General features: G+C 39.5%; 1 protein-coding gene across 3 annotated transcripts; it reads left to right on the forward strand.

Annotated features, from left to right (window-relative positions):
- Nucleotides 1–1493: 1493 nt before the first annotated feature.
- On the forward strand, nucleotides 1494–14838 carry COPS8 (COP9 signalosome subunit 8). Of its 3 annotated transcripts, XM_054477901.2 has the most exons (9): nucleotides 2181–2243; nucleotides 2930–2994; nucleotides 3319–3389; nucleotides 4786–4834; nucleotides 6029–6161; nucleotides 10234–10341; nucleotides 11969–12031; nucleotides 12976–13023; nucleotides 13801–14838. In XM_054477901.2, coding segments are annotated over exons 3-9 (483 nt in total). In that variant the 5' UTR covers nucleotides 2181–2243; nucleotides 2930–2994; nucleotides 3319–3387; the 3' UTR covers nucleotides 13881–14838. The 3 variants fall into 3 exon arrangements, with proteins under 3 accessions (XP_054333874.1, XP_054333875.1, XP_054333876.1); XM_054477899.2 differs by lacking the exon at nucleotides 2930–2994 and having other exon boundaries at nucleotides 1494–2243; XM_054477900.2 differs by lacking the exons at nucleotides 2930–2994; nucleotides 11969–12031 and having other exon boundaries at nucleotides 1712–2243.
- The last annotated feature ends 550 nt before the right edge of the window (nucleotides 14839–15388 follow it).

Here is a 15388-nt window from a genome sequence, read left to right on the forward strand (position 1 = left end):
GTGGCCACTGATGTTCCATACAGCATTCACAATGCACCATGCACACTGAATTCCCTGTGGACCCCTGATGTTGCGAGGCCAGCAAGACTCAAAGTGAGCACAAGGTACTCGCGCTGTATCTATAACTGAGGGAGCTGGGTGCTGACACCCCTGAAAGGCCATACTTTTCCCCTTAGAGCCTAAACTTGTTTCGAAGGCAGAAAGAAGGCAATAGTGTCTTAAGAAGCAAGAAGAAACCATATTGTATGAGTCACGGTTCTCTAGAGGGACAGAACTAATAGGATATATATATATAGAGAGAGAGAGAGAGAGAAGGAGAGAGAGAGGAGTTTATTAAGTATTAACTCACATGATCACAAGTCCCACAATAGGCAGTCTTCAAGCTGAGGAGCAAGGAGAGCCAGTCCAAGTCCCAAACTGAAGAACTTGGAGTCCGATGTTCCAGGGCAGGAAGCATCCAGCATGGGAGAAAGATGCAGGCTGGGAGGCTAGGCCAGTCTCTCTTTTCGCATTTTTCTGTCTGCTTTATATTTCTAGCTGCACTGGCATCTGATTAGATGGTGCCCATCTAGATTAACAGTGGGTCTGCCTTTCCCAGCCCACTGACTCAAATGTTAATCTCCTTCGGCAACACCCTCACAGACACACCCAGGATCAATACTTTGCATCCTTCAATCCAATCAAGTTAACAGTCAGTATTAACCATCACACATATCATATATTTTCTTATTCATGCACTTCTTTATATTAGACGCCTGATTATGCCAAAAGGCCAGTCCATAGTTCTTTTGCTTTTCAGTCCTTCCTGACGCATCGTTGAGTCCCAGGTCGAGAGTGGAGGTAGAATTCGTGCACATAAAGTGCGATGAAAACAGGCAAGTTCACTTTGTGCAGCATTTGTTTTTACCAGCGTGGTTCTGGTAAAAACAAAATACATATGCATGTATAAGCTACGAAGTACAAATTGTATCATTTCTGTGATTCCACATATGAGTTCAGTGCACTTGTATTAGTTTTTAAAACTGGCATTGCACAACGTAAAGATGGATGATAAACTTCATGCTAACAATTTAAGTCTAAATTTTTCTTGGAATGACATTAAATAACACATAAAAACACTATGAAAAGAGAGAAACTGAGAAGAAAGAGAAAGTTTTATATTTTATGACCTTAAAGTCACTTTCCTTCTGTTTTTTGAACAAGGAAGCTCTGCACTTTTCTCTGAGCCCCACAAATTATGCAGCCAGCCTTGCAGCAGGCAACAAATCAAAGCCTCTTTCCTGGGGGTCTAGTGAGGGATGTAAAAAACAAATATGTTAATAAATAATACACAATATAATGTCGCTAACAATCAGTGCTGTGCTAAACAAAAGCCAGGATGGCTACAGCAAGCCGGAGGGGAGCTGAGAATTAGATGTAAATTCTGAGGGATGGGAAGGGCCCTAGATTTTAGGGCGTTGTGCAGAAGAGTAACCAGATCTGCTCTACGTTTCAAGAAAGAAAAAAAAATTCCCTCTGGCTGCGGTTCCGAGAATAGCCTGGAAGGAGGCAGGGGTCCGGGCTGGAGAAGCGTGGCTCCGGCGTGGGGCGTGCAGGGCGAGCCCGGGCGGGGGACGCTGCCCAACAAGCAGGTTTGGGGAGACTCAAACCTTAGATTCTGAGGTTTTAAGCTTGTCTCCTCAAAGTAGGGAACTCACGAACGTTTCGTGAGCACCTACGGTATGCAGGGCAGGGTGCGGAGCCCTAGTGTCACTGACTTGACCAGGACAGCCGAGCAGCTGCAGGATCCGTCGTGTTCCCCAGCAATTTTAATATTTAAAAATTCGTTACTGTTGCTGTTACTTGTTTTCCATGTATTGGATGTCTTCGTGAAGAACCCTCAAAAGTGCAACGAACTCCGCCCTGCCAGAGGGCGGCCGCGCGCTCTGAACACAGCTTCCCGCGAAGCCGGCCAGGTCCTCCAGGGCACCGAGAGAGCCGGCCAGAACGGCAGCGCCCCCTATCCCGGCCGCGGCGATGTCTGGCGGCGCCCCGGAACTGACGGTCTGGTACGCAGGGGCGCTCGGCGGTAACGGCGGCTTTAAACGTCATCGCGGGCGCGACGCCCGAGGGACAGTCTGGGGTTTGGCTGTCCGGAAGGTGCAGCGGCGAGACCGGCCGCGAAGATGCCAGTGGCGGTGATGGCGGAAAGCGCCTTTAGTTTCAAAAAGTTGCTGGATCAGTGCGAGAACCAGGAGCTCGAGGTAACCGTTTGCGTCGCGCTGGAAGAAACTGCGGAGTAGTCTTAGGCCCCGGGGCGGCACCAGTTTCCAGGGTAACGGGGTCTGAGGCTCGCGGGCTTTGGGAGCTCACGGGGCGGGCGCGGGAGGTGGAAGTGTGGATCCCTGACCGCCGCGGCCTGCTCCGACCGGCGTCCTCCCCGAACTCGCCGGGACCTTTTTGTTATGTGTCTTCAGCTTGTGAGCCCGAAAACCCTGTGCGTCTTTGCTCCAGCACCTACCGATGAGCTCCTATTAATTAGACATCTTTCCTTCCCAGTATCGGGTTGGAAGAGAGTAGTAATGTGGGTTTTATTAAAGATCTTGGTATACACACACACACTAACACACACACCCCAACTCACACACACACCAAGAAAGATGTGACCATTGTAACCTTTTTTTAACTCACAAAGCTTTTCTCGTAATGTTGTCAAGTAAGCTTGCCATTTTGTCTTTAGTAAGACAGATGAAAGTTATGCAGCTGTTAAAGTTAATGTTTTTCTAAGACACTTAAAAAGGGTTTATATCATTAGTTTTAAAATTAAATAAAGGAGACAACATCCAGAAGAAGCAACTCACTAATAGATAATAGATACTTTCCAATTGAGTTAAAATTGAAAGAATTGTCTTTGCAACGCAGCTGTGGTGATTTTCTGTCTCTTATTCAGGACGCTTGATGTAATGGGCAGAATCAGAATGCTTCAGGAATCTGTCGAATTTGTTTCTTATAATAGTAAGATCATTTAAATGGGAATTTGAGAACTGGGGAAGGGGTCCACTTACATATTCTTGAATGTATAAAGAAACTGAGGCCCAAAGGGAGATAAATCAAAGCTGATGACGAATATAAACTTAATACTCAGAATTTTCGTGTTTGATACTTCTCTAAGCTGTTTCTAAATCTATAATAGGACTATAAGATTACTTATAATCTTAGACTAAAAAGGCTTACTTTTTAAATTAGCATTTATAAAATACTATTTTAAAAATGAAAATTAAAGGGTAAATGAGGTTTTTAAAATTTTGTGTTGTTTTGTTTTCATTTTTGGCCTTCTAGGCCCCTGGAGGAATTGCTACACCCCCAGTGTATGGTCAGCTTCTAGCTTTATATTTGCTCCATAATGACATGTAAGTACGTTTAACCTAAAGCCAAGAGCAACAGGTTTCTCAAAGTTATATGGAAATATTTCTGCACTGAAGTAGCACCACTAAACATAGGCACAACGAGCTACCTTTTTTATTACAGTAATTGTTACGTCTATTTCCTATTGAATCGTAGCTTAATGAATTATGATTGGGTCGTCATTGTCTTACATATACTTTCTAGAAAACATTTCAATTTATTATGACAAATTAGTAAATTCATTTAACCTTTTGTCTTTTTAAAAAACTTTTATGACCTCTATTTACTTAACTTCATATATAATCAATAAAACAAAAGAAGTGGAAAGAGAAGATTGCAGCCAAGAGGAATTCATTACAAACGTGTATGAGATTTCTTAAGTTTTTTTTTTGTTTTTAATTATTCCTATTTCACGTTCACATGGAAAAGTCAGAAAGCATAACTACTCTAGGCCGCGTGCGGTGGCACACGCCTGTAATCCCAGCACTCTGGGAGGCCGAGGCAAGTGGATGGCTTGAGTCCAGGAGTTTGAGACCAGCCTGGGGAATATTGGGGAATATAGTGAAACCCCGTCTGTCCTAAAAATAAAAAAAAAAATTAGCTGGGCGTGGTTGCACGTGCCTCTAATCCCAGCTACCTGGGAGGCTGAGGTGGGGAGAATCACCTGAGCCCAGAAAGTCGAGGCTGCAGTGAGCCAAGATTGTGCCACTGCACTCCAGCCTGGGCTACCAAAGTGAGACCCTGTCTCAAAAGGAAAGCATAACTGTGCAAAAAAAAAAAAAAAGTCTCCTATAGTTCTGTGACTCACTGATGATTCCTGATAACATTTTATTTTAAATTCTTCCAAAACCTTTCTTTTATATCTTTTTAAAAACTAAATTGAAATTCTTTTTTTTTTTTTTTGGTAAAACTGTCATTATATGTTTGTTGTAGTTCAAGCCTCCAAACCCATAAAAACTCCTGCCTCAGAAGCTGTGTACCCACTGGTAGGAGGGGCTGTAATCGGGAGAGAAGTGTTGTGTACCATGCTTATTGTCAGGGAATGCTAGAGCCTTGATAGTACATAAATTTATTTACTTTTATATCCTAATAAATCATTTGGGCCGTCTATAAGTCCTTGTGTTTTTAGTGTGCTGTTGCCTTAATTTAGGATATGGATTATTATTTTTAAAAAATACACTAGAAATGGCAAAATATTACTTTGGTAAAAATGTTTCATGTCCTTTTTATCTGGAAAACCACTATTGTTTCCCCAAAACAAATTTATATAAAACTAAATTTTACTTTGGGTTGTGTAAAGTATACTTCTGTATGTTTGGCTTGGGACCTGGTAGTTTTTAACATTTACTGAAATGATTATGTTTTTAATTGATTATTCTTCTTTGTGGTGGCATAAATTAGGAATAATGCAAGATATCTTTGGAAAAGAATACCACCTGCTATAAAATCTGTAAGTATCCTTTAAACCTATCTTATTGCTTTAATGTAATGACATTCCCTTAAATGGCAACCTTTTATAAGCTTATGTTTTCTATCTGACGTCCTAGAAATAGTCATCAGACTTGTATTAAGGATTCGAAATAAATCTTCAGAGTCCTCTAATCAGAAATTTGAATTTTGCTGGGATGGTGTAGAATTTGTGCTCAGTTGCTACTGATTAGATTTCTTGAGACGCTTTTATATGCAGCTTTCCTAGTTAAACAGCTGAGCCAGTTTAGGTGAAGGAAGGTCCTGGAGGTGGCAGAGGCAGCTGAGGTGATTTTCAACTGGTTTATGTTGCTTCGTATAATGGTACTTATTTTGAAACTGCCATCGTTTACAAGAATACTCTAATGATTGACAGCAATAAGATTATTTTTGTTAATTAGGATTTTAAATTTCTTATTTTGGTTGGGAGATTAGAAGAAATAGCCTGTGAAAAGGTTCTTCCAAAGTGGAGTGAAGTACAATTTTAATGTCAAATGATTCCATGTGTCTAACATGAGTGTCAAGTGAAATTTTTAACATTCTTGGGATATTACCAAGAATTCATCTAAACTTTTGTTTATTGTCGATATTCATCAAGAGATCAGATTAGTATTTTTACTTTTTTTTTCCCTCATACATTCTGTTAAGTAAGATTGGAATATTCCTCAGCTTCTTTGGCTAAATAAAGAAGTACTATAAATTATGCACATAAGTTTCAGTGATATTAGTGGAAACTCTATCCTTAGGCTACAATGTATGACATCTTAGATTGAGAGTCTCTATTAACCATTTTGCTATTACTTTTGACCTAAATATATATACATAATATATCTATGAAATACAAATACAGCATCTTTAAAAACAATGCTTAAGCTAATTAGTCCCCAGGCTTAATTCTGAAATGTTTTTTGACTACTTTCTCATGCCTTAATTTGCTATTGTAATAAATTTATATCAGGCCTAAAAATAAATTTTACCTTACTGCTCATAGTGTTTAAAAACCTTTTTATAGTGATTGGGCTGAAAAAGTAATTGCATCTTTTAAAATAAATGTTGAATTAGGTTTTAATGATGTAGCTAACAAGTTTTTATATCATTTCTGGTATTTTGTTTTAAGATACAATCATTGGTGCATTTACAGAGTGAATACCCTCTAAGGCAATGATATTTATTGCAGGCAAATTCTGAACTTGGGGGAATTTGGTCAGTAGGACAAAGAATCTGGCAGAGAGATTTCCCTGGGATCTATACAACCATCAACGCTCACCAGTGGTCTGAGACGGTCCAGCCAATTATGGAAGCACTTAGAGGTAGTGTTTCTTTGTGGTTAAAAATGAAATTAGATGAAACTTAGTCCCTAAGTGCTGCAGTGTTGAAGTAATAAATCAGTGGTGTGTGCTTAAGTAGATATTTTTGATAGGTGAAAAGAACAGTTTTCAGAATTTTTTAGATTTGCCGTAATCATGCTTCTTCATTTTTTGTTGCCTGAGATTACGTTGGTTGCTGTGCTTTTGTTGTTTCTTAATTCTAGATAGAAATTGCTCATCAGTTTTAAGAGATTTTTTTTTTTGCTATTAAAATGAGATCTTGTAATATTCTAATAAGTTTAAGGTATGGGTTTGTAGAGATGTGAAAATAGAGACTGCTCTTTGAATTTTGTCAGCCTCAGCCTTTGATAGGTGTTGTCTTAAGCTTCTGGATTTTATAACTAATCAGTTTAATACATAGATGTTCAAATGTGTTTTTAATTGCTTTGAAAGATTACAAGCCTGGTGTGACAGAGCACTGATCCCACAATAAAATCTCATTCCCTGCCTCTCTACGGTCTCCCACCCCTAGCATTTGCTTCCAGTCCTCCTGGTTCACTCTTTATAAAATTATATAATCTTGTTTTATGTTGTTATGTACTCTTATTTCTTATTGTTACCCTTACTTCCGTAGTTAATATCCACCTTCACTGTATGCCTTCCTGCTGTGGAGAAAGTCAGTGAGCAGGAATTTTTTAATAACTGTTCATCACTCTGCTAAGGGATATCAGCTTTACAGGGCAGCAGACAGCAGAGATTGTTTCTGAAATGCACATAATTCCCTTGGAATGGTAAAATTCTTAGCAGCATAAAACATAACAATGTAAGTGACAAAACAAGAGGCAGCTACTTTAAATGTGAATGAAATGAGCAGAATCCTAAGGCAGGCAGATAGATGGGAAGGGAGGAGTATGAAAGAAGATTGCACAGGTATAGCAGGGGCAGTTTCAGAAAGTAGCACCGGAAACCTCTTCATAGAAGCCCTGAGGAATTGGTGTTATAGTGGACTTTCATAGTATCCTCGTGATTCAGCCTTGTGACTGACTGTGGTGGGGCGGTCACAGGCCATGTGCCTTTTCCCGGTGTTTTACAGCGGATTCATTGGCAGGACTGGGCTTGGGGACTCCTTGCTCATTCAGCAAGCATTCTATTGTGCACCGTCAGGTCCGTAGTTTTATTCCTTCCCAGAGCCTCCTCTCACTGAATTCCATGAGATTGAGAATTCCCGGCAAGCAGTTCAGTAACCCAGGAAAGGCTATATAGCGTACCATGTGGGAGTTTAAACTCTGGGTCCGTGCTTCCGGAGTTTAAATTCTGATTCTGTCACTTACTAGGATGACTCCTCAGTGTCTTATTTTCCTCATTTGTGAAATGTGATTAGAAATAGTACTTTTTCAGGTTATGAATGAGTTAATATATAAACATGTACCTTATTCTAAAGCACTACAGTATTCCTGAACATATCCTGAGACTTTTACAAATCTCCAGATTCATGAATGGTACTGTGGTTTCCTTTGTAAAATGCAGCCAGGTCAGGATAGTCTCTTAACAGATTGGTCTTACTGATGAATTTAACATTTTGCTTCTTAACATATTAGAAACTTATTTTCTAGTTAAGAACAATCACTTTCTTAGACTTCTTTCCATTCTATTCTAAATTAGGCACAGTCCCATTAGAAAACTGAAAATGACTTAAGAGAAGCTAGTGAAAACGACTTTTGCAGGAAACAAAGGCTGAGGAAGTACCTAGGAACTAGGTAGACAGTAGCCATTCTCATCTGAGGCTTGAAAGGGCAAGGTGAGGGTCCAGTGTTACTGGGGCTGCCCCACAGGATGGATACAGAAGGTCAGCTGGAGCAAGGCAGGGAAAGGGCATAGGAAGTAAATTCCCTGACCTTTCTTCCCAGCCTGTGACTTGGTAGAGCCCCAATTCGCCAAAGCAAGAGAGCTCAGGTGGCCAACCTCCCTGGCATACAGCATGGCTGGGAAAGACAGAAGAGGATTCGAAAGGATGGGAGTGACTAGCTCCTCTTCCCTTCTGTCTCCAGCACTGACAGTGATGGATGAGCGGCACTTGAGTATTTGTTGAACAACTGAGTTTGCATTCTGTTAGCATTTCTGTTTTCACCAAAAATGTGTTCCATCAACTATTGCCGCAGATATTAGGTGCTGGCTCAATTTATTCCACCTTCCAGCGTGTCATTCTAGGGCCTGAGGTTACAGATTTCACAACTTGAGGATCACAGAGTGACTAGTCGGAATGTAGATGTGATTCATGCCAAGTGGATATTGCAGCTTCTGAGACAGAGAACACTTAGCCTTTATTTTTGCTTTGTCAACTCACTTCTCCTCCCATCACATGTTTTTCTTTCCTTTTCCAGTGATATCTTTTTACTTTTCTCTCCCTTTTGTTTATCTCCTCCATTCTTACTGTATTCCTGTTTTATTCCCTACTCTGAAAATATGACCAGAATATTTGAACTGAAGTAATAAATGTTTTTGAAATACAGTTGACTTACCAAATGAATAGTTTTATGGTGTATACTTTTACTTCTCTAAAAAAAAAGTATATTTCTTTTCCATTGTTGGCTCAGTTCTTTTCCATTGAATGTGTGCAGCCTTAATAGAAAACGTTTCTTGGTGTTGTAAAGTCTGTTAGGTTACAGGCTGGTTGAAGGAAGGAAGGAACCTACAATAATAAGTGTAAAGCCACAGAAGGAAGAGCAGACAGTGGCTGAGTGAAAGCTGGAGAGGATGTCGGGCTCAGATGAAGGGATGGGAGTGTCGGCAGTTTTTAAGGAATCTGAGAAACAAAGCCTAAGTGTTGGAGTCATGCCCCATTTTGGTCCTCGTGATGCCATCGACAAGCATGTATTTGGCATATATTTCACCGGAGATGCTAGGTGTTTGGGGGACTGTAAAGAGATACCCCTTCCTGTCGAGAAGTTTGGAATGTAATTGAAAAGAAGGGGGTAGGTGGAGCAGTGTCTGCCGTAGTGGAAAGTTGCTTGTTAAGGTAGAAGTGTAAACAATACTGCTGAGTTTAGAGAAGGGCAGAGATCGTGATGAATTATAAACAGACTTAGGCATGGTAGAGAGCAGACAGGAGGGCATTTCAGGTGACAGGACAGCATAAACCAAAAGCCCCGGGGGAGAAGGTGTAAGGCTTGTCTGAGAGCCAGTGGACTAGTTTGGCACAAAGGGTATCTGGGGGAATTGGTGTAGTTTGACAATGTCCCAGGAATGGAGAGAAGATTTTAAATATGTTAGGGTGTTTGTTTTACATATGTACACTGGCCTATTAAATATGGAAAGTAAAATCCAGAATATTTCCTAAGCATGTTGACCACCAGGTGGAGGAGCTCTTGGGTTACCAAAGAGCACTGCCCAGGGAGAAAGTCCAGCTGTTTTCACAGTGCTCAACTCTGCCGTACTCCTGATTTTATTTAATTGGGTATGTAAGCCTGGGGACAATCCTAAATGCCATTTTCAGGAAAGTTTTCATTGCTGGTATTGTTTGGCAGTCCCTTCTTAGAGTCATTCTTTCAAGGTGGCAATTTAGGATTTTGAACCTTAATTCAGTCAAGAGTTTGATGCAGACTTGGAAGAATGCTCCAGTTACAAGATTTGTTCTGTAACTCCCAGGTGTGGTCCTGTATTAGAGACATTTTTGAAAAAGGACAGCTGATTACGCAAATCAGTTTTCTGCTCCTTTGATTCCAGCATTTGTAAATGAAATAAGATAAGTAAAATTTATATCCCCATTGCATAAAATATACTGCATTTTCTTAGGGTTAGAGCCTTGTGTTTAGTAACCTTTTTCCATCTTTGTAATTTTCATTGTCTGAGATTTTTCATTCAAGAGGAAGTGTAAGAAATGTGTTTTTTTTCAGCAATATTTGAACCTCCCTTACATACTGGGCATATATATTTGTGTCTATAAGCACAGAAATCTTTGAGTTCATCTGGCCTTGCTTGTGAAAACGGGACAAGGACAGTGGTGTGATTTAACGATGTGCTTTGAAAATGCCTGCTCCCTGGTTCACTCTCTGCCAACCCTCCACTCCCACAATAGATGCAACAAGGAGACGCGCCTTTGCCCTGGTCTCTCAAGCGTATACTTCAATCGTCGCCGATGATTTTGCAGCCTTTGTTGGACTTCCTGTAGAAGAGGCTGTGAAAGGTATTTTTGGCTTACTTTTTACTTACAAGGAAAATGGAAAATAGAAGTGTGAATTGTAGGTTCACAGTCTCCTCTGAAACACTTGGAACAGAATATGCTTTTGGAGTCCAGGCTGTGTTTTTTGAGAGGTGATATGAAACACGTGTTGTGGAACACCCAGCGGGCACGCTGCAATCAAGCATATTAATAGTTCTATAGCAAGCACATGTGTGAATATCCACACAGTTGGTTACAAAAATATGTCTTAATTGGCCTCTTTACTCATATTTGGAAATCCTTATTTCGCCCTTATTTGGTAAAGGCAGCATCATCCCCACGTCCCTTTTCAGCCCATTTTCCCTGCCATTTCTGACCCATACCCTAGGCGCTTGCTTGCTCCCCACTCATACCTGCTGGTCTCTCCAAATGTAACTTCGCATTTTCATTTCTCAGCTGATGCCCAGACTAATCCTTCCTCTTGCTCGTTGTTACAGAATATTGTATACACCTGGCCAGGTGCGGTGGCTCACACCTGTAATCCCAGCACTTTGGGAGGCCAAGGTGGGTGGATCATGACGAGGTCAGGAGTTTGAGACCAGCCTGGCCAACATGGTGAAACCCCGTCTCTACTAAAAATACAAAAAATTAGCCAGGTATGGTGGCAGGCACCTGTAATCCCAGCTACTCAGGAGGCTGAGGCAGGAGAATCCCGTGAACCCAGGAGGTGGAGGTTGCAGTGAGCCGAGACTGCCACTGCACTCCAGCCTGGGCAACAGAGTGAGATTCCATATCAAAAAAATATATATATATATTCTATACACCTCGTGGCATTGTTTTACCATGATTGACATTTTTGATTCTCCAGCTAAAATATGAGCATCATCAAGTACTACCTCCTAAATTAAGGGCCTAGCATAGTTGTAGATACATGAAGATAGGTTAATGAAAGTTCTAAGTTATTACTTTTATTTACTCATACAAACATTTATTTCTTTTGGCTCTTAAAATTGGTCCGTCATTTATTTTCTATATATAACATACTTCAGAGCTCATATTCTCAGCTGACCACCTGGATGTGAATGCTGGTACCACCCATCCCTGATGCTAGTGGCTATGTGACTTAGGACAAATCGCTTGAATTTCCCTAAACTTTATTTTCCATACCTGTCAAATGATGGCCCTATATCCCACTTCATAGAGTTGTGGTGATTACATAAAATCATCCCTATAAAAGCACATAGTCTGGTACCTACAGGTAAACCTTCTGTATATGGAAGCTGTTTCTATTATTGCCATCTTTGTTATTACTGATATGATGGTCACAAAAGGTGCCATATTCGTTTTCCTTATGTTTGTTTTAAATAATACTGATTAGGTTAATAGTATAATATGTTCTTGACAGAAAACTAACCATCTTTTAATGATTATAGCAGCCTAATAGAGTAAAATGAGGCTTTGATACCTGTTTCAGAAATATTTCAATAATAAGTTTCCATGCTCTTTGTAATATACCTTTCTAGTAAAAATGCATATGACGGGTTATACTAAACACATCAGGTCTTCTGTACAACTAATGTGATGGACAAGTTGTGGATTTTGTGGGGTGTTTTATTCTTTCCGGATCTTTATGTGTAATATACTTTTTAAGGCATATTAGAACAAGGATGGCAAGCTGATTCCACCACAAGAATGGTTCTGCCCAGAAAGCCAGGTAGGTGGAGCTTTCACCCATTTATGCAGCGTTGGACTCTTCTAAGACTGCTTCAGGTTTTCAGGCTTTGGTTTTTGATAATTGGATATAAAATTCTGCTATACTAACACAATGGAAATAACTCATTTTAAATAAAGTGTAGTAGACAGGGTAGAAAGGATCACCTAGTTTAAACTCTTAAAAACGTATTTCCTGTATATATAAATGATTTTATGTAGGTGTTTCATGGTCCTTACACCTTAGTTTTTACTAAATATTAATCTCCATCCTTTTATGGAGCCATTTGTAACTGAGCTTATCCTTCATATCCAAACTGTTGTCTGTATTAAAAAAAATGTTTAAATATTCAACTGCCCCCCTTTTCTGTTTGCACTCAAGTCATACGGGCACTTTTCCTGTGGCTTCCACTTTCACAGAGTTAACTTCTCTAGCCCTCCTTTTAAGGCCTTAATTTCTATGACCTGCCTCATTGTCTTTATCTGAATTCCCAGCCCCTCAGTCTTGCTGTTGGAAGTGAGCCACACTCATTCCCACCTGATAGTTTCTCTTCCTTCCTCCTGCTGACCAGGAGTGTCCTTTTCTGCCAGGTTTTTAGAGCCAAGCTTAACGCCTACTTCCATAAACCCGCCTTCATCCACGTCAACCCAAATTTCCTTCCACCTACTCGGAATGCCTACGTTTAGACATTGCTGAACATACAGTAAAGGATTCTCAATGTGCTCAGCCCTTTGAGTTACAAAGAGTGGGAAGACATGATCCCAGTCAAGTGAGATAGTGGGGGAAGAGTAATAAAATAAAGACTTATAATAGAGCACAGTTATTATCCCTGTTTGAGAAATAAATGGCCATAAATTCATGTTGTGCTGAAAATAGCATGTTCTATGAAAGATCTTTACAATGACTTCTGTAAATTGAGCTGTACATTTTTTTTTTTTTTAATTTAGTTGCAGGGGCCCTGGATGTTTCCTTTAACAAGTTTATTCCCTTATCAGGTGTGTATTTTCATATGCACATTTTTTAATGTCTCATTGTTCCTAATTTCTTTTTTGTAGTATATATGTATGTGTGTGTGTCAATGTGTATCTATTTCTTACCTTGTAAACAGAGGTTAAATTTCATAAATGTGTAGTAATACATCTGGTTACAAGAGTGAAACTGGGCTCCCCCAGAGCTTGCCTTGAGGTGGTGGCTTCCTCTGGGCCAGCTGCAGAGCCTTCTTATTCTCATGTCGGGGAGGCCTGCCAGAGCTGTTCACCAGTACTGTTATTCAGAAGGCGTCCCCAGGCTGATGCGTAGTAACTTAAATGTTGGAATGTAAATTCCTTGAGATCTTTGTGGGTTTTCTTTTTTTTTTTTTTTTTTGGTTCATTGACAATTTAATATTCTTCAGTGTTGCCTGGGGCATGGGAAGCACTCTTAATTATTTCTTGAATTTAGTGTTGCATGGGTAAGGATGTTTTCAAGAAGAGCTGTGATCTTTTAAAAGAGATGTTGCATGATAAAAGTGTCTTTAACCTTTACATAGAATACTTCAGTAACAACAACATCAGACATGCCTTTACTAGCAGTTAGGTAAAACCATACTCATAAAAGTTGAGACTTCTTGGCTTGCTTTTCAAAAATGTCCAAGCCTCTATGATGTAAGATTTTGTCTAAAACCAGGACAAATCTAAGAAAGTTAACTTACTGTTAAAAATTGAAGGTGTTGGGGCCAAAGCTTTGTTACCATGGTATGTAACTTGAAGTGTGTTTGTTTCTTTAACATACAGAGCCTGCTCCAGTTCCCCCAATACCCAATGAACAGCAGTTAGCCAGACTGACGGATTATGTGGCTTTTCTTGAAAACTGATTTATCACTCTGAGTTCAAGATTCATCTTCAGAATCCTGTATACTGACAAATATAGAAATGTAAAGTTTGTATTTTCAATTTATTGGATGGCTTAAGCACCTCAGCATTCCTTACTGAGTATGTGATAAAATACATATAGAATATAAAATATACTATATACATTTTGTCCTTAAACATTATGCTGAATAGTTGTTGAAACAGTTCTCATTTTGTAATATTTAATAATCTGGATGGAGCCCGTCAGTATTACAGTTAGTTTGTTTTCTAGTGACTCATAAAATAAGATTTCCTGTTTCATGTAGAATAGTGTTTGTCAACTGTCTTTCTCTGTCCCAGCACATGCCATACTCTTATATGTACCATTGGTTGATAATTATAATGATTCATTTGGACTTGAAGAAAGACCGTCCCCAGGCACAGTATCTGAATCACTGGGGATTATGATTCACCCTCTTTGGAGAACATGCTCTCTTTTCACCCCCCACCTCCTGAGAGCCACTAATGTAAAATACAGAAACATAGCTGAGGAACAAATAGACCATTTCCATACTAAACCAGTTTGTTAACTTTAGATTTTTTCCAATAGTGTGAGTATATCCATTGCTGGCAGTGGAGGGCTTCCCATGAAAATGCAACTTATTTAAGACATTCATGAGACATATTAACTTGTGCTGTCCCCTTTTAGAAGGAGAAACTTAAGTGTGGAATGCATTGTATGGGCAAAGAAGCTATGAAGATATATGATACACTTTGTACAACTATCCTGCAGCCCATTGGTTGCTTATATTTATCCCTTGGCTCAAGTTCTGCCCTTTGGAGAAATACTGAGCAAGTCTTTCATTCTGTGTGTGACAGCCCTCTGAATATTTGAAGTTGTTTGTTGTAACTTAAGGTTATAACAGCCCTTAGTTCATTTATTCTGCATTTGTTCAATAAATATTTAACTGAATTCTTCAATTATTTCATCTAAGATAGTTTCTGGAAATTTCACTCTCTTGATCTTTCTGTGGACACAATCTATTTTGTCATTGTCTCAATATGAATCTCTTAAGTAGAAATGAGCTGTATGGTGAATCTGTGTAGTGATAATTATATAATTTATTTATTTTGACTGCATTTTAGTGGCTATTTCAGTTTTTCTTAACATATATGGGAATACTTTTTGAATTGCAATTTTATTTAACCCGGATAGGTAAGTCATATTAAAATTCCTTGTTTTACAGTTGAGGAAAGGGGAATTCAAGAAGTCAGAGGATCAGGAGAATGATCAAGAGAATGACAGTGCCAGTTTTTTTAACTTCCAGGTATTAAGTACAAATTGTATCCATGGTTATTTTTTAAAAGCAGATTAGAGTCAATCCAAGTGTTCATTAATAGGGGATTGTTTGAATAAACAACAGTGTAGACTACGCAGGTGTAAAAGGAGTGAAGATCTCTATACTGAACTGGAATGATCTCTAGAGTGAGAACATAGAAAGCACATGTAGTTTATGTGGTTATTTTGAGG

The sequence above is a fragment of the Pongo pygmaeus genome, chromosome 11 (genome assembly GCF_028885625.2).
Source record: "Pongo pygmaeus isolate AG05252 chromosome 11, NHGRI_mPonPyg2-v2.0_pri, whole genome shotgun sequence".
Lineage (NCBI taxonomy): Eukaryota > Metazoa > Chordata > Mammalia > Primates > Hominidae > Pongo > Pongo pygmaeus.